General features: G+C 36.0%; 1 protein-coding gene across 1 annotated transcript in view; it reads left to right on the top strand.

Moving 5' to 3' along the window:
* Positions 1–25900, top strand: part of LOC150083360 (semaphorin-2A-like) — a 644133-nt gene that overhangs the window by 577606 nt on the left and 40627 nt on the right. Inside the window, exons 12-14 of the mRNA XM_090377991.1 lie at positions 3622–3746; positions 8780–8931; positions 18006–18052. Of these exons, the coding sequence (XP_090234117.1) occupies positions 3622–3746; positions 8780–8931; positions 18006–18052 (324 nt within the window). The remainder of the gene's footprint in view (positions 1–3621; positions 3747–8779; positions 8932–18005; positions 18053–25900) is intronic.

The following is a 25900-nucleotide window of genomic DNA, read 5'->3' on the forward strand; positions in this document are numbered from 1 at the left end:
AGCACTAGTAACTAAGGCCATATTGCTCCGGGGATATGCGGTGGTCATTCCCTGACCTTTCTGCATCCTCCGTATTTGGTGGTCACGTGCTCGAATCCTGGTCTAATCAAGAAGTGTGTGCTACGTACTGCTTCCTGCCCACCTGGCTACAGAGGTACCAAAAGTGAAGCCCACAGGAATGCATTCTTGTATTAGTCAAAGTAGAAGGGGTGTATAATAAATCCTATTGTACAGCCACTCCCCGACTTAAGTAAGGGTTGCGTACCGTGGAACTCTATGTAAGTCGAATTTCCCTAAATGCTTATGCAGCACTCGCAAATTTGATTGAATTTAATTGAAGCAAAAAAGTAAATAATTCTATTTACACGTTCGACAAACATGGAAATAGAATTATTTATTCAATTTTTTTATCTCATGCACAGGAAAAATTACAAAAAGAGAGAGGAGACAAGCATAGCGTCAGCAAGTTTTACCTCACATTCACACGTGAGGAATTATTAAGGTTTGAAAATGGCAGAAGGTTATCAAATTGTAGCAGGGTGCTTAATGATCTTGTAATAACTGAGAGCAAAGTGGAAGAGAAATTGTTGAAGTTAAACGTAAGAAAAGCACCTGGGGTGGATGGGATCTATCCAGTTATATTAAAGGAAGCGGCAAGGCAACTAAGCAAACCCTTAGCCATAATTATGAGAGCATCCTTGGACTCAGGGGAGGTTCCCACGGACTGGAGATGTGCAAATGTATCCCCAATTCACAAAGGGGGATCGAAGGGTGACACGAGTAATTACAGACCAGTTAGCTTAACTTCTGTTCCGGGTAAAATAATGGAGTCGCTGGTTAAAGATGCATTGCAGGATCATCTAGACAAGACTGCAGCAATAATTCAGACACAGCATGGGTTTGTTAAGGGAAAGTCTTGTCTGACAAATTTGATAGGATATTATGATGTGGTTACAAAGGAACTGGATGCAAAAAACAATTTTGATATCATATATTTGGATTTCAGGAAAGCTTTTGACACTGTTGCGCATGGAAGACTATTGTACAAATTGGAGCAGAATGGTATTAAGGGTAAGTTGCTACAATGGATAAAAGGATGGTTAAGTGCGAGAAGACAGAGGGTGGTAATCAATGGGTGCTGCTCTTCTTGGACTAAATGTTATTAGTGGAGTCCCACAGGGTTCGGTGTTAGGTCCACTGTTGTTTTGTATATTTATCAATGATATTGATGAAGGTATATCAGGCTTAATGTCGAAGTTTGCAGATGATACAAAGGTTGGCAGGGTTGTTAACGACAGTAATGGCAGTCTGCTACTGCAACAGGATCTAGATAATTTGGGCAGATGGGCTAAGAAGTGGCAACTGAAGTTTAACCTTGACAAATGCAAAGTACTGCATATGGGTAGAAATAACCCCAGAGAAACGTACCAACTGTGTGGTACTACACTTAAGGTGGTAGAAAGTGAAAAAGACCTGGGAGTAATTGTGCAGTCAGATATGAAGTTCTCTGAGCAATGCAGACAGGCTGCAAGAGTAGCTCATGGTGTATTGTCAATGATATATAGGAATTTTGCTAGCAGGGAAAAGGAGGTGATTATCCCTCTGTATAAGGCAATGGTCAGGCCACGCCTTGAGTACTGCGTACAGGTCTGGAGACCTCATTTTAGGAAGGATGTAGATTTACTTGAGCGGGTACAGAGAAGGGCAACAAGATTGGTGAGAGGAATGAAGGGATCCTCTTACCAAGAGAGGCTTAAGTTCTGCAAATTGCAGTGGCTGGAGACTAGGCACCTGCGCGGTGATCTGATTGAGGTATATAAGGCCTTGAATGGATTGAGCACGCTGAATTCTGATGGGATCCTTCCACTTGTTCAGATTACGAACCTAAGGGGGCATAAATTCAAATTAAGAAAAGACAGATGTAGAATAGATGTGCGGAAATTTGCCTTTAGCCAGCGGGTGGTTAATTGCTGGAACAAACTTCCATCTGTTGTTGTGGAAGTTGATAGCTTGAATAGATTTAAGGAGGAACTGGACAGGCATTTGGAGGGAATGGTGTGATTTTTTTTTTTTTTTTTTTTGGCTGATGCTGCATAAGCTCATACATTTGCTTTCTTGCATCACATGCCACTACTACTACTACTACCTTTCGAGCATTGTTTCCAGAATTCACTCTCCACCTGATAAGCATGCCGCTGCAGAAATAGAGGAGTGTGGAGATTTAGAAGGAGTTTTTACCAACACATCACAAAATTTCTCTGCAGCTGCAGAATCGGCACTGGCGACTTCACCGCATACGTTAATGTTTTGGAAGTTTTTCCATCTTCCATATAGCACCTGAACGCTGTTTTGTGATCACTGTTGATCTTAAATGTGTTGATCCTTTAACATGTTCTTTTATACACACACCACTGTCCCTTAAAATAGTATTCACTGTTGAAGCAGTGAGACCTAATTCCATGCAATAGATGACAAACTTGGTCCTGCTTCGTACTTCTTAATTAATCATCTTCATTTCTAAATCAATTTTTTGTTTCCTAGCACTGCCAGCACTTGCATTTTCTGTTGGTCCTTTTCCCTTCACCATTGTAATAAGTAAATAGGAATGAAGAGAAGATTCTGAAAATTTATTTGTTTTTTATATGATTGAAGATTTCAATGAATGAGAACTCATTTAACCATAATACCGTAACATAAAAACCCCCAGAATTACAGTTATCGGTATTATTGCAAATGCAATAATACTGATATCTTATTATCGATCGATAATATATAAGGTCTGGTTTACTACTCATTTATAATAGATTGTGCTAAAAGAAAAGCCCAATAAACCGGAATGTGCATATTGTTTTGTGGTAATAGTCCTCCAGAAATGTGCTTTAGAAAAATATCACAAAGGTGTTCAAAATTGATTCTTATAACGGAACATATGATAACGATGAAAGTGTAGTGCAATTTCTATTATAAAAATGACCTTTTAGAGAGATAAATAGCTTAGTTATTATTATTATTATTACTAGCCATATAGTGCAAGGAAACCTGAGGCTTATGCTGCACCAGCTAAAAAAAAAAAAATTTTTTTTAGTTACCCTGAGAGAGAGTCAGTCATAAGTAGAAGGGAATCACCAAGAAAGAGAAGAATGATGATATCCATCTCAGGACCCTGGGTGTGCCAAGCCCATACTCACCAGATGTGAGCCCTATTTCAACTTCTCAGGTCTTGGAACGAATTACCAAAAAAAAAAAAAAAAAAAAAAAAAACAACAATGTGTTATTGAGTTCACATTACGATATTTTCATGATACTTCCATTTATACCTATGGTATGCAAAATACTTTTCCATGATTTTTTTTTAAGTTTGCACTGGCTGGCAAAAACTTGCATAAAGTCGAATTTCCATAAGTCAAGTATTGCGTAAGCCGGTGAGTGGCTGTATATCAGATTTTTTCATGAGACAACTCATTATTTTTACATATGGGTGTGAGGCTTGCTTATAATGCTGAAATTAATTCTTTAAATCTTGGGTAGGATCTTTAAATAGTTTATTAATTTACTTAAATTATATACCTTGCAAATTTCCAGTTAAGATGTAATACAGTGTTAATTTTTTTTTTCTCTTAGATGAAGGCATTATCTATAAACTAGTAGAATGGTATAATAGAGATGGGGAAGAGCATTCTAATCTTGTAGATATATTTGAAGCTACTACACCAGATCCAATAAGAGCTATGGAAATCTCCAGTAAAGTAAGTTTATTAAATTCTAAGTTCATATCCTTTATTTACCAAATTTATAAAGTAATTCTCCACTACTCTATATTCCAGAACTAATATGTTTATTAGTTCTAGAATGTAGAGTAGCCTTCATTAAGGAAAATTTTTGCTCAGTTTTTAGTGTATTTTCTCAATAGTTTTAGCAAAATAGTGAGAAAGTGGAAACAATAATTTATTTGTAAATAGACTACATTTCTAATAGCAGAAAAGCCAGTAGGAAGTGCGAAAGTAGGAAAGTAGGAAGTGTGAAAGTGATGTTTTGTAAAACTTGCCAATTTATTACATTATTTGAGATTGCAGTACAAAATTAAAGTAAAAAGAGTGTGAAGCCATTTCTGAAGTATGATAAGAAAAAGGTTATATAACTGTTAGTAAGAGCAATGGGATACAGTATTATTGCCTCCAGTTATCTCTCTCTTACATACATTTCAAATTAAAGACAAGAAAAAGTTGTCAACTTAATTTCTTGTGATTAAATCACTTTTTTAATTATGTGTAATGAATCATGTCTCTGTATCGGTTATTTCTCTAAGAGGCTACTAGAGTCAAGAAAGAGATAAAAACAGTACGAAATTTATGGAAATTTTAAATTTCCATAATTTTTAAATTTTTATAAAATCTTTTATACATTTCAGGAGAAAATAAAACTAAAAGGTATCTTGAGGGAGAATGTGAGCCTTGGAAATTTGATGTAAAGAACATTTCAGCTGCATTGTGGCTAAAATTCACACAATGACACATGGATACTGGCTTTAAATTTAGGTGTAATGACTATATATTCATTTAATCTTAATTTATAATAGATTAATTTTTTGTAAATTTATATAGCGTTATTAAACAAAAATTAAAATCATTGTTCATGTGTGTCATTATTTGAGTTTTGACTAGGATGTAGCTGATATGTTAGTTACACCAAAAAATAAATGTGTGAAGTAAAAGCAATAAAACAGTTGTTAAAATTTGAGAAGAGAATAAGGTATATACAGTATGTATCTTGTTCCAAATTCAATCAGTTTTTTTTTTTACAGTAAGTTACATGGTAGTTATCAAATAATTTATCAGAAACATTGGTGGCAAGTAAGAAATGAACAATTAGAAACTAAGCAATGGCCTAACTACTAGACATATTAATCTTTTGGTGTGAAAGAAATACAGATTTCAGGAACAAACGTTCACATCCCTGCATCTCAGTAATATATCTGAAATTATAAATAACAGTCATTATTTGAGTCTTTCCAGTTGTTGTGAATGACAAAGGTGGAGAAGCGACTCAGACTTCTTCATGCAAGACTTTGCGGAGGTGCCTCTCCACCACTGTCATGACAACTCTAGCTTTGAAAATTGTTAAAAAATACTTCTCATCACGAAATTTATAAATTGCCTTTATTTATAGAATTATTAGCTAACTATTTAGCAACTTAGGAGAGTTACTTAATACAAAGAAGCACGCTATCGAAGTGCAATAAAAAATTGGTTTTTTAATTTTAACACAAAAAAGTAAATGATAGATTTCAACCAGAATAGTTTTCCCTTGATAAGCATTGAATAATGCTTAGCTAATGTGATTTTAAAATTTTAGCTCCATTAGTGACGGAAATATAGGGTTGGGGTGGGGGACACGAAAATGAACCATTTTCCTGTCTGGCGCTGCCAGTTTTAATTTTAAACCTACTCATTGAGCTCTTTCCAATGGTGTATAATAAGCTATAGGTTGTTGACAACACATTTTACCCCCCCCATTTCTCAGACAAATTTTTGTCAACAACGATCAATATGGCGTTATGTTGGCCCACATGATGTACAAACCCATGCAAAATTTCAAGTCAGTAGGTTGAGTGGTTCCGGAGATATAATGCTGTGACTGACAGATGGACAACCGAGTGACATTACATTACTTCGTTAGACTACGGACCATAAAAATAAATAACATAAGTAAAAATAATTTCGTAATACAGTTTTTGTAGAATATTCCAAATTTTTATTAAGTTCTCATCCGGACACCCTATGCCGACTTCTTTTTTTCCTCTTTGTGTGTCTCTTGCTGAATGAAGTTTCCAAAACAGCCACGAATCGACATATTTTGCTGAAACAAAGCGGGTCAGCATACAAAGCAGTGGGCCTACAATTTTAAGAAACAGTAGCGAAGAACCTGTTTTTGTCATCAATGAAGCTCTGGTTGGGTTGGCGATCAGATTCATTTGTGAAAATCCTTGTTCACATTCACTCGATGAAATTGGTATCATACTCAGAGCGTCCATCAAATGCTTCAATTCTTCCAAAACCATCTTTTCAATTAGGTATTCCCGAAATCCACAGGTATGAATGAATGTATCTCATTCATTTAACTGTAACCTAATTGACAATTTTCTAACTTCACTTTCACCAAATGCCAACAATTCATGTTTAGAAGGTTTAATACCTTTGTTGCTCTCGGTCTCCTTCTCTCGTCGTCGGTATTGTCACTAGTTCTTAAATTTGAATTTTTTCTTTTCTTTTTTTTTTTTTTTTTGAAACTGTCCAAAATGTCAGTGTCATTCAGGTACTGTGACCATGCCAGCAGAGATAGGGAAAAATGTGGATGGGGGGGGGGGGGGGATGCACTTCTGCAAAACAACAGGTTATTTGTCAGCATAAAATAACATCACTCTCTCCTAATTCTCGAATGGGGCGCTTACAGTTGATTCACAGCGGTGTCCAACCTACGGCCCGCCTGGAAAGTGAACTAAAATTGCATCTTAAATTTTGTTAATTATCAAAAAAATGCTCTCATTAAATGTTTTGTTCAGTAAATGTAATTGTGTATTGTACTTAATAAAATTTTCAAATATTTTAAATTTTACTTTTACATGCAACAAGATACGGAAAATGTAACACACTAAAGAAATCTAACTTTGAATATGGTCCCTGTACGGGTGGACCAGAGCCCATTGGGAATACCCCTTGATCTGTTGACCAGCGCAACTTCTCCGTATGTGAGACAGGTGGTCGGATAGGTTTTACCAGGTACCACTAAGTTGTAGAATGGTAATCCCTTTAGCTCTTAATTCGTGCAGCAGCACTAATTGCTTGAAGGCCAGAAATGCAAACAGTGCATACCGAGTTAATTCTCTCCTAATCTGTTCGCTATATGAAAATTTTCTTCGCTCGATAGAAAGTATTTTAAATGTAACTTCCAAAGGGAATTCAAAATAATTTACTATAAAAGGACTTCGTTAAAGAGAGGTCCGACTGAGCAATTTAAAATTATAAAAATGATTATACAGTGTTATATAGAAAATATCTTAACAATAGACAGTGAAAAATGCAAATTTAGTTTAAGCTTTTTTGAATAGTGGGTAAATATGTGAAAAAAATTTACAGAATATTACAAATTTCTAAGTGCACTGAATCCAAATTCAAATGTCACTGCTGATAAAGGTGCCAATACGCCATACCGTTGCATCCCAAAAAAAGCACTGGAGAAGACTATTGTTACTTATTCTGGGTGGGCATCACTACCCTGGTATTGCAAACATGACAACCCAGTTTTGAAGTTAATCCCACAATATGAGAGATCCCAAAAGGTGTACATGATAATACTTTAATAAAACTAAATGCAACTAGGCACAATATTTTAAGAGTTTAAGATTATCTATATAATATCGGTGTAGATACACCATTGACAACTGTTAAAGAAAAAGCTATGATAGTAGTGTAAAGGGCATCATTTCATCTGTATCTCATATTGTGCTCATCCTTTACAAGTTACCATGTATTGCCCTACATCGAATAAGTAATGCTTCACTAATAGAGAAGACTCTTGTTACTTATTCTCAGTGGGCACCACCACCCAGACGACACCATTTCAAGGCTTGTTGGCCTTTCATCAGTGGGTGGGCAGGTACCCTGGTATTGCAAACACGGCAACCCAGTTATGAAGTTAATCCCACAATATGAGAGATGCCAGAAGGCGTACACCTTCTGTCATCTCTCATATTGTGGTGCCCACCGAGAATAAGTGACAATAGTCTTCTCTATTAGTGAAGCATTACTTATATGAGATCCAGATAAAATTATGCCCTTTACACTACTATCTTAGTTTTTTTTTTTTAAGAGTCTATGGTGTATCTACGCTGATATTATATAGATAATCTTAAACTCTTAAAATATTATGCCTAGTTTCATTACAGTATTATCATGTTTGTCATTGATAACATTTAACATTTACAAAAGTTACACGTAATAAAATAGGAGTTATTTCTTGATGCAGATGCATGCTGATAATGATAAATTGTTACAGAAGACTATTATAACAAAGCCAGCATAAAAGAGAAGCCATTGCTCAGTGAAGGTAAAATAGATAGGAATATGGAGATTTTTTTTTTTTTTTTCCCAACTGTACATAGCTTGTGTGAAATCTCTGCTACAAAATCTTCCACACAAGTTGTGACACACTAGAATCTAACAAGAATTCGACTAGGTCAGCAGAGATGAATCAAGAATAGCAAGTATTAGTAATAGTATGGTTTAAATTTGGAAAATATTAAAATTTTCCAAATTGACTTATGCTGTCAGTGGAGTTTACAATAAATCAATCAATACAAATGTTAAAGGCGCCTCCGTAGCCAGGTGGGAAGGAGCAGCGGTGCGTTAGCACATGCTTCTTGATTAGACCGGGGTTCGAGCCCGTCAACACCAAATATGGAGGATGCAGAAAGGTCAGGGAATGACCACCGCATATCCCGGAGCAATATGGCCTTAGTTGCTAATGCTCCTAAAAACCAAATAACAACAACAACAAATGTTAATCGTATTTAGCAGTCACAGGCCTGAACCCCGGTCCACTCAAAGAGTGTGTGCTATTGCACTTGCGCTCCTAACCACTCAGCTACGTCAACCCTATTTATTTAGAAGTCTAATAAGTAACTGTTAATAAATGTAAACTAGCTTTATGTGGCAAATATTTGATCAACTGTCCCTCTTTCTAAAAAAAAGATTATTAAGCAAATTGTTTTTACTTCTTATAGCACAAGTCTTTGTATGTGTCATCAGACTCCTTGATACGACAGTTTGATTTAGTGATGTGTAAAGGAAGATATGATAACTGTTTACGATGCATACAGGATCCATATTGTGGTTGGGATAAAGATCATAATGAATGTAAACCATATGTCACAGGGTAAATATACAATGAATTTTTCTTTCATCCACTCAATATAAACTTTTTTTATATATCTGAAGGTATTTACTTTTAAACATTTGAGTGATTACATTATTTTCCTTTTAGAGGTTTATTATTATTATAATTTCTGAGTAATGTCTGTCTATAAGTGTTAATAAGGTTTTAGTTATATTTTACTTCCAGTCATACTAATTCCAACTTTTTTTTGGACTGAATGGCATAATTATTTTTACTGATTAATTTTGATCCTGTAAATAAATCATAGTATACATTGCCATCAGATGGCAGTTTGTGTTACTTCAAAGTATAAAGTTTGCCAGATTATATTTCAGTGCAGGCAGTGAAATAATTTAATATTATATGCAAAAGTTGTATGCATTTTTCATTAATTTTCTGTCTTTGAAATACTCTCCTCCCTCCAGTGACAGATAGAACCTTCATGGCTTGTGCTTATGCTCACATTAGAGATGATACCATTATCCATGAATTGATTTTAGTTTATAATATCATCACCATAAAAAGTGAATCTGTTATTACACCTGCTTCGAAATTTACTGATCTCTCATCGGACAACAGATGGCTTCTATTAACAAATTTATGCTGACTAGCAAATAATGTATAGAATTCAAATGAGCAGCTAAGTGATGTGTGGGGGGGAAAAGCTTCCAGTTAAATCCATAATAAACAAAGGATATATGCTTTTAACTTATTTTAATGCTTGCACTAAAATATAATTCTGTAAACTTTACTACTTTGCTGTGTAGGATAGACATGGCTTAGCATTAGGTGTTAAAGGTACACAAAAAAACTTCAAATTAAATATAAGAAAAGTCGTGTTTAATTAGAAGTTTTAGAGATTTTTCAGTCAGTAGGTAGGGATAATGGATATTCGTATACTTAAACAAATGGATTGACTTGGTATTTTGTAATGAGACCCAATTCACTTTGTCTGCTTTTGTTGGGGTTATTTGTGTGGAAATGTAAGTAGACAGAGCATCAGAATGGATCAGTCTGCATTCATTCAGTTTTTCACTGCTGAAAGGTAAGACATAGAGCAATATGTATGGGGAAGGTTGTTACTCAAAAACCACTACTGTGATGTGACAGTGGTCAAGAAAGCAATGGAAACATCCTCAGTCCCCAGGAATGAAAAAATGTTTGATCCCAATTTTTACAGGAAAAGTTATGGTAATTGTTTTCTGACAAGGAAAACTGAACCTTCCATCTTTCTGAACAGTATGTAGTCTTGAACACTGGGAATAAGCAAAAATTGGGACCAAAATTCTCAACCTAGTATGGCAGCCAGCTGACTTTATATCATGAGTTTGGAAGACTGTAGCTAAATATAACTGTATTTCAAGAACAAAACTTGTCAACCAGAAGTGCTACTCAGACAACTAATTTTTTAATAAACTGATATGTCAGTTCACACAAAACTTAATATCTGGTTTTTGGGTAACTGGATTTGGGCCATTGTACTTAGGTTGGCTATTCCAAAACCCACCCAAGTGTACATTGTTAAATTCAGTAATTCATAATTAGTATTTTAGAAAAATAATACAAATTTGACTGAAAATTAGAGGAAAAACTAAACTATCAAAAAAAACTAGAAGACACACCTGATTATCAAAAAACTTACACCTAAATTTTAAGAGTTGGCAAGTATGCACATCCACATGTTGCCAGCTGGATTTGGGCCTTACTTCCAAAGATGTGCTGAGAGGCACTGAGATACCCTGTCTGCAGTCCAGATTTGTTACTGTGTGATTTTCGTGGTTTTGGTTCATTGAAAATGATTTAAATTCCATTTAAGTCAAAACAACCATCAAAGACCAGTTCTATTGTCAGCTGAAATAGATGGAATACACAGATTAATAAAGTGATGGAATTCATGTCTACGTTGACTTTTTTTTTTTTTTTTTTGATTTTTGCTTTCAAGTGCAAAAATAAAATTTTTTAGAGCCTTAACATGTTTTAATTGTACAGTTTGTAGTCAGACATGCCAGACCTTGTATACTGGCCTAAATATGAAAACATGGATGTCACAATATTACATCCTGAGGCATGATCAGTTATGCTGCCTGTGGACCATCCCACAATTAGATAACCCATGTTGGATTCATATATTGTACATTTGACTTCATTTCACAGATGTTCAGTGTAGATTTAGGGAAGTTGGTTGGCAGGCCATGTATTTTGCAAATTACATATGTACGAGGTGCAAACCAAAGGTTTCTGGACTGGCTGCATGGAGGGCTAACCACATGTAACATAGCAGTGCACTTAGATAGGGCTGAACTAATTCGTTATGAGTTAGTGTAGCAAGTTTTGCATCAGTAGGACATTGTGCAATTGGTGTTTTTAAGTGTGTTTCTTGCAATATTTTTAGCTGAGTAAGATAGCATATTTGCATAAAATTTTGTCAAACTTGAGAAAACAGCTCTGGAGACTTTTGAAATGCTTAAACAGGCATTTGGTGATGATATGGGTAGAACACAAACTTCTCAGTAGTATTTACATTTCCAAGCAGGCCAAACTTCATTCGAAAATTTTGAGAGCTCGGGCATAATCCACCATCAATGACAGACAATATACAATTAACAATATTTCTGACATGACATTGTAAGGTATATGCCAATACATTTTAACTGAAAATTTAAACATGAGACATATTGCTGCAAAATTTGTTCTCTGTTTGCTGAGTGACAAACAGAACTAGCTTTCTGTGTACAGAAACACCCTTTCCAAGGTCATAACAGGGAATGAAGTGGAGGCCACTGCAGTCATGTTCCTATAGTTAGTTTTGTACAATTCTGGTCTTGTGACATAGTCCATTATCCTATTGGAAGAACCCATTTGCAAATATGAAGGGATGTACCTGGTTGGGAACAATTTCCAGATAACATATAGTACCAAAATGTTGCTCAGCCAGTATCAAGGGACTCAGTGTGCACCATTAAATGCTGCCTGCATTAGTCCACCATAACCATACCTTCTCATTTTTTACTGACAGGAGTGGAACACAGCTTTATTATCGGCTGCAATTCTTCTGTGACAAACAACAAATTGTGCATTCTGAAGTGCTTTTTTTTTTCTTTTGCTACTGTTGTACCAGGTTATTTGACTGACTAACTAGCCTGTTACTGTCCACAAGCCTTGCCATTTGCTGGATGTTATTTGGTTATTGGACCAATCTCTGTATACATAAGACATAGCCATATGTGAAAATCCCAGCAGAGTTACAGTTTTGGGGATACTCGAGTCAACTATCATGCCATATTCAAAGTCATTTATTTATCACTCTGAATTGTATATGTATGTGCTCACCTATTTAATATTGCATGGTACAAATTTATAATCAGTATATATATAGATCTAAATCTAAAACTGAGCCACTCCAGAAACGGAAAACTAGTTTGGTGCCTGACTTCATAGATGCCACAAGTATCGTATACATTTTTCAGACCATAAATGCACTTTTTTTTTTTTTTTTTTTTGTCTGAAGGCATGCTTAGGTTTATTTTTATAAGAAAGAAACAGGAGGAATGCGTCACAGGAAAGCAGCATGTATATATATATATAAATTAAATTTCACTGAAAGTTGAATACTTTATATTAAGATACAGCCATAAGGTTGTTTATCAGTACAGTTTGCTTTCAAATATTAGCATACACAGGATATTTCTTTGTGGACTATCTGTTAGATACTAATTCATTATGATTGCTTCAAGGAAGATACTGTTGCAGACTTTGCTTTCTTCAGAAATGGGTCGAAGTTTTGTTTAGGGCTAGGTTCTGCTGTTTAGGACATTTTGAAATTTTCATCAAAAAGAGGATCCGAAGTACTCCCTCACCTGGATGAATATCCTTTCACATGTAGCACTTCTGTGATTAATTGTTAAAATGCCAGTGACTTCATATAATTTATTATATTTCAAGTTTCCTCCTGTCAGTTCCCCCAACCATGGACTGCTCACATCATTTCCTTCTTCTTGCACTGAAATTGGCAAAAATCAGCCTGTGAAATATCTACTGCTTTATCTTCAGATATACTGAAAATCCCTGGAAACTTGACCACAAAAAATTTCAAATTTGAAAATGATTCACTGTCAGTTGCTGAAATTTGTGCAATGTGTAGTTATATGCATCATTAAAGTACTTCCTTGCTGAACAAAAGAATAGAATCCCTTCTGATTTCAGACTATCCATGACATTGACTGTATAGTTACTTATGACTAAGTCAGAGCTATTCTTCTGGTTTAATTTACTATGTTAATAAACTTAACAACCATTAGTGTACTGAATTTACACATTGCATATCAGGAAGTAATGATTTAAGTATATGGAAATGAGGCACATTTGCTTGAAGAGCTGTGTCTGGATTTTCAAACTTAGCACATCATTTGAAAGGAACAAGCGAAATGCTTTATTCAGGCCAGGAGAGAGGAACCTGAACAGATTTTCTGTACATATGAGGATAACTTGCTTATCCTCATATGTACAGTTTTTTTTTTTCTTTCTCTCAAGCTAATCAAATTCTTTCAAAACTTATTTTGGACATGAGTCGGTGCCAATCACTTTGCTTGTTGTACTTTTCAGGTGAACTTTGAAAAGCACTCGTATAGCTTTTCTCGCCACTTCTGACATTTTATTTTATTTATTTATTTTTTTTCAAAAAAGCAGACTTGTTAGCAGTTGCCACCGTTCCACTAACTTAGCTAAACATAAACATTTTTGATTGCTTTTTTAGAATACACTTCGTGACATCGGTAACAGCATTCACCATTGTTTTTTCTTAGTATCCAATTCATCGGTTATGTGCTAGATGCAATCTAGTGCATAGATTATTGTGCTCTGTTGTGCATGCAGTCAAGGAACAGTTATGGATAAAGTTTAAATGATAAATTATACAATGAACCCATAAGAAATCATTAGTAATTCAGATATCCTTTACTGTACAGGAATACCTCAATACACTAACCATCAGTGCTTATTTTGGTTTTACATTTATATGCATTATGACCATCTTTGCTTGCTTCATGAACATTCTTAGCATCATGTGAGTTCCCAAACATTAACCTTGTGGTTTGTTGGGGGGGGGGGATTCAAATGCCAACACTTACATTGACTCTACGTCCAGCCAGTGTAAAATTCAAACCAGTAACAAAACACTTAAAAACTGTATTGCATCTATGCTTAGCAGTTTGAATAAAGGCTGACGTAAGGGAAATGAATAATATTGAAAAGTGGAGATCTAAAGTTCCAAACATTTTGAGAATGGAGAAGGCCACTTTCTTTCCTTGGTCTCTCAACAATGATAATAACTGGCTGAGCTGCCAAAAAAAAAAAACAGTAAGTCAGAACACTACTAACTGCAACTGCGTTAGGAATTATCAAAGTAAAATAATGATTGCAATGGAATATTTGATTTAAGCAGTTGTTAGAATCATATTTAAAAAACACACACACAATTTCTGGCTTCCTTCAAATAATACTTCTCTTATTTATAACACTCTTATGGAAAAAAAGTTAGGGCATTTTTGTGCTTTTGATTCTCAGTGTACTGTTTTACAAGAATTCATCCCAAAAATAATGCTAAATGATTTCTTTGTGTATATAAAAATTAAGATTAACTTCTGAAAGATATTAAAATAATAAGAAAATTAATAAACAATGTATTAGTTATTTGTTTTTCAGATATTTAGTTTTAATTTATATTATATACACTGGTGTTCAAAGAAAGTGCATCACCTAGGAATTTCGCATTTGTAACCCTTTTTTCGCGATGGTATGTTACATTAATGACTAGCATCACAAATATAAATATAAACAAAAGATATTTATTAATAGTTAAGGCAAAGCTAAGTAATATTTGACAGGTGCTCTCAAAATATTCCAAAATGAGCTTTTGCAACCTTTATACAACAGTTTTGGTAAACACGACGATTATGGCTGAAATGTTATCAGAAGCCCTCAGTTTGCTTCAGTTTATCATTTTAAATAGAAAACAAAATGAAAAGTTTACCAGGTGCAAACTAATATTTAGTTGAACCACCTCTGGCCCTGATGACAGCAGCACACTGTTGAGGCATTGACAAGATCAATTTCTGACGATAATCAACTGATAGTTCGTGGTTCCAAACATGAATTATGGCTTCCTGAAGTTCTCGAAGGGTCTTTGGTTTCTTTCTGGCAACTGCAGATTCCACACAATTCCAACAGTTGTAATGGACTGTTCTTCCAACCATTTTATCACCTGTAACAAATGTAAACACATTACTGTTGAACCTCTAATGCAGAAATGAAGCTAAAGTTACTACAGAAGTGCCTAGTTACACTTTTCGCCCGATGACAAGGAGCAGAGTCATCCTGAAAGATGCAGTTACTTGGCGGGTTGAAATGGTCTCTAATGGTTGGCAGCAGTTTGCCTTACAATATAGCCAGGTATCCATTGGCATTTACAGAACCTTTTATAAACTGCAGGTAACCTACTCTGCAATACGAAATGCACCCCCATATCATTTGGCTGGTAGGGAATTTCACTGTAGACGCCATACAGTCTGGATGGTATTCTTCACTACGTCTACGACGAATCGTTTGTCTCCCATCTGAGAAAATAACTGACTTTCACTGCTCGGGTGTCCTTTTGACATGCTCCTTACACCAAATTAATCGGGCCTTTTTTTTATTTTTTGTGTGAGGAGGGGCTTCTTTTTAGGACAATGGGCTTCAAATCCAATTTTGAAGAGGCGTCTTTTGACTGTTACTACACTTGCTACCACTCCTGTATGTTCTTCCCATTCTCTTTTCAGCTCAGATGAAGAAACTTTATGATTTTTAAGGCATAAGTGCTTCAAAACATGGTCCTTTTGGCATAGAGACTCATTTACATCCGGTTCCTTTTTTCCTATCAGCAGAACCAGTATTCTTGAGTTTGGAAAGAAATCTACTCACTGTCAACCGATTACAAGACACTCTATAAGCAATACGATGGGAAGAACATCCTTCCTCAAGTAAAGCAACAATAGCACTCTTTCTTTGTGGTGTCAACTGCATGTAAATCACCATACTGACACAAGCAAGGAATGACTGCAAATCTTGCACAGCATGCTTATATAGCTGAAAGGAATGGCTGATGCAATCTATAAGAAATATTGCCATATACTTACATTATTTGTACAACAATTACAATTTTAACGGGTGATGCACTTTCTTTGAACACCAGCGCATATTAATTACAGATACAGTAGAGCATTGAAAATCTGAACAAGCCAGCATTTATTATTTATTTTTTTTTTTTTAATGCTGGTACCATCAAATAATTACAGTAAGCGCCAGTTATTGTGATCACATTTGTGAATTGAATTTTGATTCTATTAAATGGCAATTCTAATAAGCGAAAACCTGAGGAATATTATCCACAGGCTATAAAAATGAAGATATAAAGCACAAACTTACACTTTTATTACCTTACCAATTAACAAAATTAAATTATATATGAAAATTGGAAGAATATTATCCACAAGTTAGGGGGGGGGAAAGTTACACTTACATATATAGTTTAATTGATATACATACAGTACTAACTAAACATAACACTTTGTAATCTGTTATGGTTTACCAACAATTTTATTCTGAATGTCAAGAAGTATCATGAGCAAGGTCTTGCTTATCCTAGACAATGCGCCATCACATCCAGTGGAAGCATTAAATGGAATAGACGACGGATTTGAGGTCATGTTTTACCGTACTGCTCCAACCAATGGACCAGAGATCCATTGAAAAGATTGAAGAGAATCTACAAAAAATAAGTCTTGTGTTGTTTATTTTTAGCAGAAGGCATCATAGCTTTATCGAAAAAGCTCAGTCTCAAAGACAGCTGCTATATGTTAGCTGACGTGTGGGAATCAAAAAATATGTAATTATTTTCATTAAAGCTTATACATGTGTGTTATTGTGGCTGAAAGTTCCATTTGTTTTGTTACTTATGAAAAAAAAAATACGTAAGTACAACTTGGTGATTTTATTTCTAAACTTACTAACCCTTTTTTTTTTTTTTTTTTTTTTTTTTTTTTTCATCTCCAGAACAGTATTTTTGATAAGTTTGAAAATCCTAACAAATTAGAAGTCCAAACTACCCCGGTCCCAATTAGTTCGGATTATCGGTGCTCTACTGTATATAAATACACATGCACACAAGGATGAATTGAATGGTTACTCTCATAACTTTATTTGTAACAGATCAAACTTAAAACCAACATATCACACATTTCGATTGTAGTTCACAATAAAGTCACTTTTCCAGATTGTTTGTTTGTTATTTGGTTTTTAGGAGCATTAGCAACTAAGGCCATATTGCTCCGGGGATATGCGGTGGTCATTCCCCGACCTTTCCGCATCCTCCGTATTTGGTGGTGACAGGCTCAGACCCCAGTCTAATCAAGAAGCATGTGCTACGCACTGCTGCTCCTTCCCACCTGGCTACGGAGACGCGCCACTTTTCCAGATAATCACCATGAATACTGAAATACTTATCCCACTAGTATATCAATTTATTGATTTTATCGTGAAAGAACTTTGCTCATCACATTTATGCTTTCCAATATTGAAGCAAAATGCTAATATGAGATACCTAGCGCAATATACAGTCCTTGCAGCTTCACCCATCAAACATGCAGGGCATTAATCTACATGTTTGATGATGATCCCCCAACCATGGAAAATCTGTGACATTTATGCATTCACTTTGAAATTCACAACACTACGTGACTAACATCCTGGAATGTCATGGAATCTATACCTTACATGGCAACAGCTTCCTGAATTGGTCAAATCTGAATAATGGACCACTCCTACAATAGGTAGCTTCATTTTGAATCGACTGTTGTTCTCTGTAGGCAGCTGATACTACCAACTGTTATGCATGTACTGCCATCCACCTAATTTATGTTACATTATGACTAAAAAATTAATTTATGAAAATTGCTTTCTGCAGTAGGGTTTTTTTTTTGTGCTTTGTTTTTCTCCCCCACCTAATAAGATTCAATTATTTTTCTTCTTTTCTAAAACAGGCTGTTACAGGATGTGACAAATGCTACACCTGGTATATGCGATAGCTGTAAGTGTTTTCTTTTTTTACTAGTCTCTTAACTGATAATAGTTGCAATCATAAAAGAAATGAATAAAAATATTTTAATCTTTTAATTTATATAATTTGAAGTAACAACATTCCAGTTTTCACAGTTGATCTTACCACATGTAGTAAGTCATTAAATGATTTAGGAAATTCAGACATGCATTAGTATCAACAAAGTAGAGCTGGTGTAGCTCATGCTACACCAGCTCTGCTTCTTTGAAAAAAAAAAATTATAAAATATAAATTTATATTATATTTTTTTTATCATTAAAAAATATAAATAAAACAAACTTCAACCATGTATCCCGAGTTACAAGTTATAATTTGTTTCTTCCAACTACCTAATCCTGCTATAAACTTATAAGCTTTCTAAATGGACAGTGTTTAGTTGCAATTTTGTTCCTTAATTTATGTCCCTAGTCTGTGTAACCTGAGAAAGAAAAATATGATTACCCCACCCTTTTAAAGTCTTAAATCCTTAATGATTTCTAGACTTTCCAAAACTGGAGGCCTCTTCCCATAGGAATGAGCCTATTTCAATACATAACCTTGTTCTTCCTCTATATCCCTTCCAGCAGATCTGCATTAACCTAAAATGGAATTTCTAGACCTGTATACAGTACTAAAAATATGCCCTAACCTTTGCTTTGCACAGTGGAACCATTATCTCACTGTCTCTATTAGGCAAAGTTCCTGTGTAATCATTGATAGAACCTCACGTACCGTACTGGCAGCCATCTATATTGATGAAAGAACTTTATGGTATTATATTATACTGTTACCTTAAATTTTTTACCTTCAACTGTCATCTATTTGTTACTTATTACGTAATAGGCTAATTTGTGTATATGTTAATATGAGATTATTGGGATTACCCAAATGCCAGTGTGTGCAACTGAACATTTCCCAAGCCATCTTAATTATTTATCCAAGTCTTGTCTCCTAGTTATTATTGTTGATCATCCTCCCCACCTTAGTATCATAAGAAATTTTTGACAAGTTTTTAATATTTAATGATATCAGAAACACTGAGGATACAGTTACATTAATGCTTTCACCACCAACTGTATTGTGCAACATACTACCAAAGATGCTAATATATATCTGATCATAATGTGATATTGTGCACTTTGAAAGTATCAACAAACTAGAAGAAGAACTAAACTGAAAAGAAAGGGTATTTTTGTTTGGATCTGTGAGTAACAATGGCTGTGTCAATTACCTTAGTGAGCTCATCACAAGTTTTCCATGATGTCTTCCTGTTCCACTTCAACCCTGATTAGAAGCAAGAAATGTTTAGCTGCCATTTGAGAAAATACAGGTACTTCTGTTTGGATGGATTTAGTGAGGCACCACAGGAGACCAAGGCCCTCTAATGTTTTTCTTAGTATATTTCCAGTTTAATACAGCCCTAATTAGTAGCAAGAAAATTGATGCTACCATTTGGTGGTATTAATAGATTAATAACTGTGAAATGAGGACCACAGTTTGCCAGGTTTGGCAATGACTAAAAATGTTTTCTCATTCCAATGTTTGTATAAAATCTTCCATGTGGATAATAGGTGATTAATGACACTTTCACTCCACAATAAAAACAATTTTATTAGAGTATCACATTTCAAAACAGCTGCTTGATCACATGCTAATAACTTCAAGAAAGGATACAAAATGAATAGCTCATTGAAGCAACATCATGCAACTCCACAGTTTGCCCACTCGCGTTAATTAGTGTTATCCAATGGGCATGTTCACTTTATTGCTGAAAAGATTAACCCATGTTACATCAATAACCCCCTACTGTTTATGATTAACCTATGATTAATAATCATATAATTTTGAAATTTTCTGATATACATAACTTCTTTAATGCAGTCCTATTTGATCTCAGTAATCTAAAATTCCTTTTATATATATAAACATTCATCCTAGTGACCTTCTTTCCAGTGAGCCTGGTTTTGCTTAAAATGTACTGTTTTCTAATTCTGCTGTGCAGGTGAATGTTTTGATAATCTCTTTTTTTGCTTTCTGAGACACAAGTGTCAAAATACCACACATGAAATTAGACCACTTTCATGATTTTAACATCAAAGAAAGTTAGTGTGTTTTATTCAACTTTTAATTTTAAGTTATTTATCCTGTTTTTGTTATTCAACTACAGTGGACTTCCAGAATAAAGGCACCTTCAAGGTGCCGTTATTTTGATTGTTCTGTTACCTAGAAAGTTTTATTTTTAATATATTTAATGTAGAAATAATGAGGCTAAATAAGAAACAGAGAGATTAAGAATGTGATTTTATTAACTGCACATAAGAAACTAACATGTTGACCATTCAATATTATATACTGCCATTAATACACTCCTGCTTACACCCAGTTCTGTTTTCTTTATCCTATCAAGTTTAGTCTGTGCAGGTAGCAAATTTGGTCCTTGAGGTTGTCACAGCCATTCTCTCAGATATGCCAGACAAGCTGTACTTGCTACCTGGGAGTCTAAAACGCTGATGGAACTGATATTCGGTTGACATTCAAGTCAAGTGGACCCAATTTAGGCAAAGTCCGAAATTGGGTCCACTTGACTTGATCCTCTGCTTGCACCTTCACGATGGTGGGACTAAAAGTAACCCTGGGTATAATCTCCATGCACAAGCACTGTGGGTGACCACCCAGGTGTGAACCAACGTAAGCAGGGATCGAGGTGTGGCACCCACACCACATGGAGGAATGCCACCCCTCTGTGTTACCAGGCAATACTAGGTGGTAGATGACTCTCATCAACCGGTGCAATACCACCACTTTGCTTATTGGAGGCTTCAAGTGGCGGAACCCATGTTTAGTCTCCAGAGCTAAGTTCTGGTCAACCCTTCCCCATCTCTTCCATCATGCAGTATGACTGATGATTTTTGAGGTTATGATGAACATCGTGGCGAAATCCAATCTTCCTTACATTGAGGGTATAGCTCTAAAATGGTATTCGCAGGCCAGCCGCTAGTTAGTACACTGGACCAAACCTATTGGTAACTCTTTAGGAGGCTTCCGGATCAGCTAGTGTATAATCTTGCTACCTCTACTCTGCCAGATAGTGACTGGAGGGAGTCCGAGTAGTGTGTATGGGGGCGGGGCATTGTCGAGGCCACAATATGTCAAGGATCTGGGTATATTCTTACCATGTGTAAGCCATATCCAAAACTATCATTACTTCATACAGCATGTCCCCCCCCCCACTTTTTCTTACTATTGAATACACCATGAATAGTCAAACTAATAGAGTAAGCTTATCTGCAAAAAGATTTAAATGTCCCAAACACTTCCTAGTCCATTTCACAAATATACATGGTCTCAATTATAATCTCAATGACGTCCATTTCCACTTGCAGTCTACCAAGCCCCACGTACTTTTTCTGACAGAATCTCAGTTATCAGTCAATTCAACCACTGCTCATCTCAGTTGCCCAAATTATTCGTTGTATGATTCCTTTCGCCTCAAAGGTGGTACTTGTGCATATGTACGTTCCGATATTCCCTGCCAGAGACTTGGTAATTTGGAATCTCCTCTTTTCGACCTTCTCTGGCTTAAAATCTCTCTACCTCATTGTGTCAAATTCATCTGTTGTCTCTACCATTCTCCCAACTCCACTTATCACTTGGAGCTCTTTGACTTCCTCTCTTTGCAACTTTCCTAACAGTGAGGCAATTTTCCCTGATGATTTTAATTTTCACAACTCCAGCTAGCTTCCGTTTTCTAGTCACACTGACCCAGCTGGCCAAGATGCTGAGGCTTTTGCAATTACTAATAACCTTGCACAGATTGTTCATTTACCTACAAGAATACCAGACAATCCTAACCATACAGCCAACATGCTTGATCATTTTCTCACAAACAACTCTTTTAAGTACACGGTCGAAGTGAGTGGTCCTTTAGGCACCTCAGATCACAATCTGGTCATTGTCTCTTCTCCAATGGAGCCTTTACCTCGTGTTGTTTGACATTACAAGAATGCAAAATGGGATGACCTGTGAGATTTCTTTTCCTTGGTTGGATTACTGTTTCAGAACTTCTGATTGATGTCAGTGTTTGCTCAGATCGTATCAGTGAAATTATTCTTGTAGCAATGGAATCCTTTATTCCACACTCCACTTTAAAATCTCATCCTTTATCTAAACCTTGTTTTTTTTTCAATAAATGTGCTAAGGCTGTTCAAGAGAAGGAATGTGCATATCGTAATTGGCTTGTTTCCAATTCTTCAGTTTCATTTTCTGCCTACACCAAAGCTCGCAACAATTGAAAAGCAGTTATTAATCAGTCCAAACTAGATTTTGAACTGGCCAAGAGTAGAAAACTTGCTTCTTGCCCTAATGGGAGCTGAGCATTCTGGTCTTTTGCCCATCTTTGCTCCCACCTCTGTCAAAACCAGATGGTTCTATTGTCACTTCAGCAAAGGATAAAGCTGACCTGCTAGCATCTCATTTTTCTTCCAACTCATGTATTAATGATCTTGGTAAAACACCTCCCAACACACTCCATTCAATGCCTTCTGTGGTCTTCCATCAAAAGGATGTCAGAAGGATTTTCACGAATCTTGATGCTAAGAAAGCTCCAGGTCCTGATGGTATTTCTCCACTTGTTCTCAAACCTGTGCTTCTGAACTTACTCCTGTTCTTTGCCACCTTTTTTCACTTTCTTATTCCAAATGTGTTTTTCCTTCTGCTTGGAAATTTGCTCATATCCAGCCAGTTCCTAAAAAGGGTGACAAATCCCTCCCATCCAATTATCGTCCCATTGCAATTACTTCTACTCTTGGCGCATCTGTAGCCAGGTGGGAAGGAGCAGCAGTGCGTAGCACACGCTTCTTGATTAGACCGGGGTTCGAGCCCGTCACCACCAAATAGGGAGGATGCGGAAAGGTCAGGGAATGACCACCACATATCCCGGAGCAATACGGCCTTAGTTGCTAATGCTCCTAAAAACCAAATAACAAACAAACTTCTACTCTTTCTAAAGTAATGGAGAAATCAATTAACTGCCAACTCTTAAACTGCCTAGAAACCATCTGTCTGTTCAATGATCGCCAGTATGGATTCCATCAGTTCGATCCACTGGTGATATTCTGGCTTATGTTACCCATTTATGGACAAATTCAATGGAAAAGTTCAGTGAAACACAAGCAGTTGCTCTTGACATCTCAAAGGCTTTTGATCGTGTTTGGCATAAAGGTCTTCTAACTTCTCCACTAATGCTGGTGTGCTCCAAGGTTCAGTTCTTTTCCCCACTCTTTTCCTCTTGTATATTAATAAATTTCTTCCATTAACGGGAAATCCTATCCATAGTTTTGCTGACGATAGCACATTGCATTCCACTTTCCATTTTGAGAAACATTGCCCTGCTCAATCAGCTTCAACTTCTTGAATATCTGCTACCATTTCCTTAAATACCAATCTCCAGGTAATTCTCCAGTGGGGCAAAGACAACTTAGTTGATTTCAATCCTTCTAAAACTCAGTCTTGTCTTATATCTCGCAAAAAGGATTCTTCTGCTACTATGCTTACCTTTGATGACACTCCGATTTCTAGGCAAGCTGATATATCTCTTTTGGAGATTATCCTGACTTCTAACCTCTCTTGGCCCAAGCACATTACAAATATTGCTTCCTCTGCATCTAAAAAACTTGGTTTTCTCTTTCGCTCTCGGCGTCACTTTTCTTCCAAACAGCTGTTCACTCTGTAAAAATCGCAAATCCGCCCTACCATGGAATATTGTTCCCATATCTGGGGAGGTGCCCCCAAAACCTCTCTGGCGCCTCCGTAGCCAGGTGGGAAGGAGCAGCAGTGCGTAGCACACGCTTCTTGATTAGACCGGGGTTCGAGCCCGTCACCACCAAATACGGAGGATGCGGAAAGGTCAGGGAATGACCACCACATATCCCGGAGCAATATGGCCTTAGTTGCTAATGCTCCTAAAAACCAAATAACACAACACCCAAAACCTCTCTTAGGCTTCTAGATTCCATTTAGAAGAGGGTAGTTAGGTTAATTAATGACTCCTCTCTAACGGAGTCTCTCCACTCGCTGTCTCATAGATGTACTTTTTCTGCTGCATGCCTTTTCTACAGATACTTCCATGGGCACTGTTCTTCTGAATTGGCTTCTATTATTCCCGCTCTCTCTTTCAAAACAGTCCGAACACGTGCCGCCATCAGCCAACATCCATTTACTGTCCAACTTCTCATCTTCCTCGTTTATTCATTCAACTGCTGTTTTCTGGAACAACCTTCCTTCATATGTATTTCCTGAAAATTACAGTCTACAGAAGTTCAAGTCTAATGTCAACAAATACCTTCTTTTGTCTTCTCAACTTCCAACCCAAGCACTGTACCAAGTACTATAGGTTCTAATACCTCTTGTGTTTGGGGTTTTCATAAAAAAAAAAAAAAAAAACCAGTGGTACTGTTACCGTCCTCCCAAAAACCAGGTGGAAAAGGCCCAGGTTTGAATTCAGTCAGTGTGATTTTTCGTCTAGAAAACAAACACAATACACATGGGTATATGAATTAACTTTCCAGGTGACCCTAATGTAATAGTTTGGATTATATCAAGTTTGCCACTAAGCTTTAATGTTGTTCTTCTTTTCTTCCCTGTATGAGGTTTATTAACTTTAGGAGCTATCCGTGACATCACTACAGAATTCACTTTCAAAATGGCAAATGTAAACAAACACAATAATCATGTGACTTGCCGTTTTCTTTTTTAGGCATTGCAAGACATCTGCGCTGTACATAAACATCTAATCGCAATGTTCCGTTATTTGAGGTGCCACTATTTCGACAGTCTACTGTAGTTTGAATTTTTCTGATTTGATTTACCCACATTCACATGCTGAAAACCTGTCATCCACAACGTCAGCATCAAGGGCCTGCCTAATAGTTTTCTTCTCCAAGGCCTTCACATAGACAGGTCTTCCATGAGGGACGAAAGTGGATTACCCATGCTGATATCAAATTTGAAGTAGCGTACCTCAAACACCAATTTTAATCTGTGCTATCATTACATGTCACTCCACTGTTCTGTTTTTTTATCACTTCATTAACCAGAATGTATATAAACAACTTGTTCATGTAGCTAAGATAATGTTGTTAATTATTCACTCTTATTTTATAATACTGATTAATTTGGTGTGTGTGTGTGTGTTACATTTGAGAGGAGTTGATATGCACCAACCATTTGGCTGTATTTTCTACTGATAATTAGTCTTATTGAAATGTCCCCTTTTTATGTTGCCAAAAATTACTGCAGCTTTGCTTTTCATGGACCTAGTGAAATTGCATGCCCTCTTATTTATAATTTCTTTATCGAGTAGTGTGTTTATGCCATTTGTAATTTTTCTCTACCATCTACTTGTGGAATCATCCTTATGAATTACTTTGTAAACCACCCTGTCTTATAAGCGCTCTTCCATTTCATCAACATAATCTGCCCTGTGTGGGTCTAACTCCTCAAATGTAACCATGTTAAAAAAAAAAAAAAAACAATTTATCAGCATTATAAATCAATAACAGATAACTATATGACATGGACATCTTTACAAACATTCCAGTTAGCGAAGCAATAGGAGTGGTAAGAAATGGATAATAGAGTGGTATTTAATGATAATGCAAACAAACAGCTATCCAACAGGATACTTGTTGATTTATCAAAATTAGCCCTTGAGGCAGGATGCTTCAAATTCAAAGGTAAGATGTATATTCGAAAATCAGGTCTCACAATGAGGAACCTGCTTTTGCCCCAATGGCAAATCTATTTATTGAAGTCTTTAAGGATAAAGCTCTGTGACAGGCT

The sequence above is a fragment of the Mastigoproctus giganteus genome, chromosome 7, assembly GCF_048544385.1.
Source record: "Mastigoproctus giganteus isolate SK-2022 chromosome 7, ASM4854438v1, whole genome shotgun sequence".
Lineage (NCBI taxonomy): Eukaryota > Metazoa > Arthropoda > Arachnida > Uropygi > Thelyphonidae > Mastigoproctus > Mastigoproctus giganteus.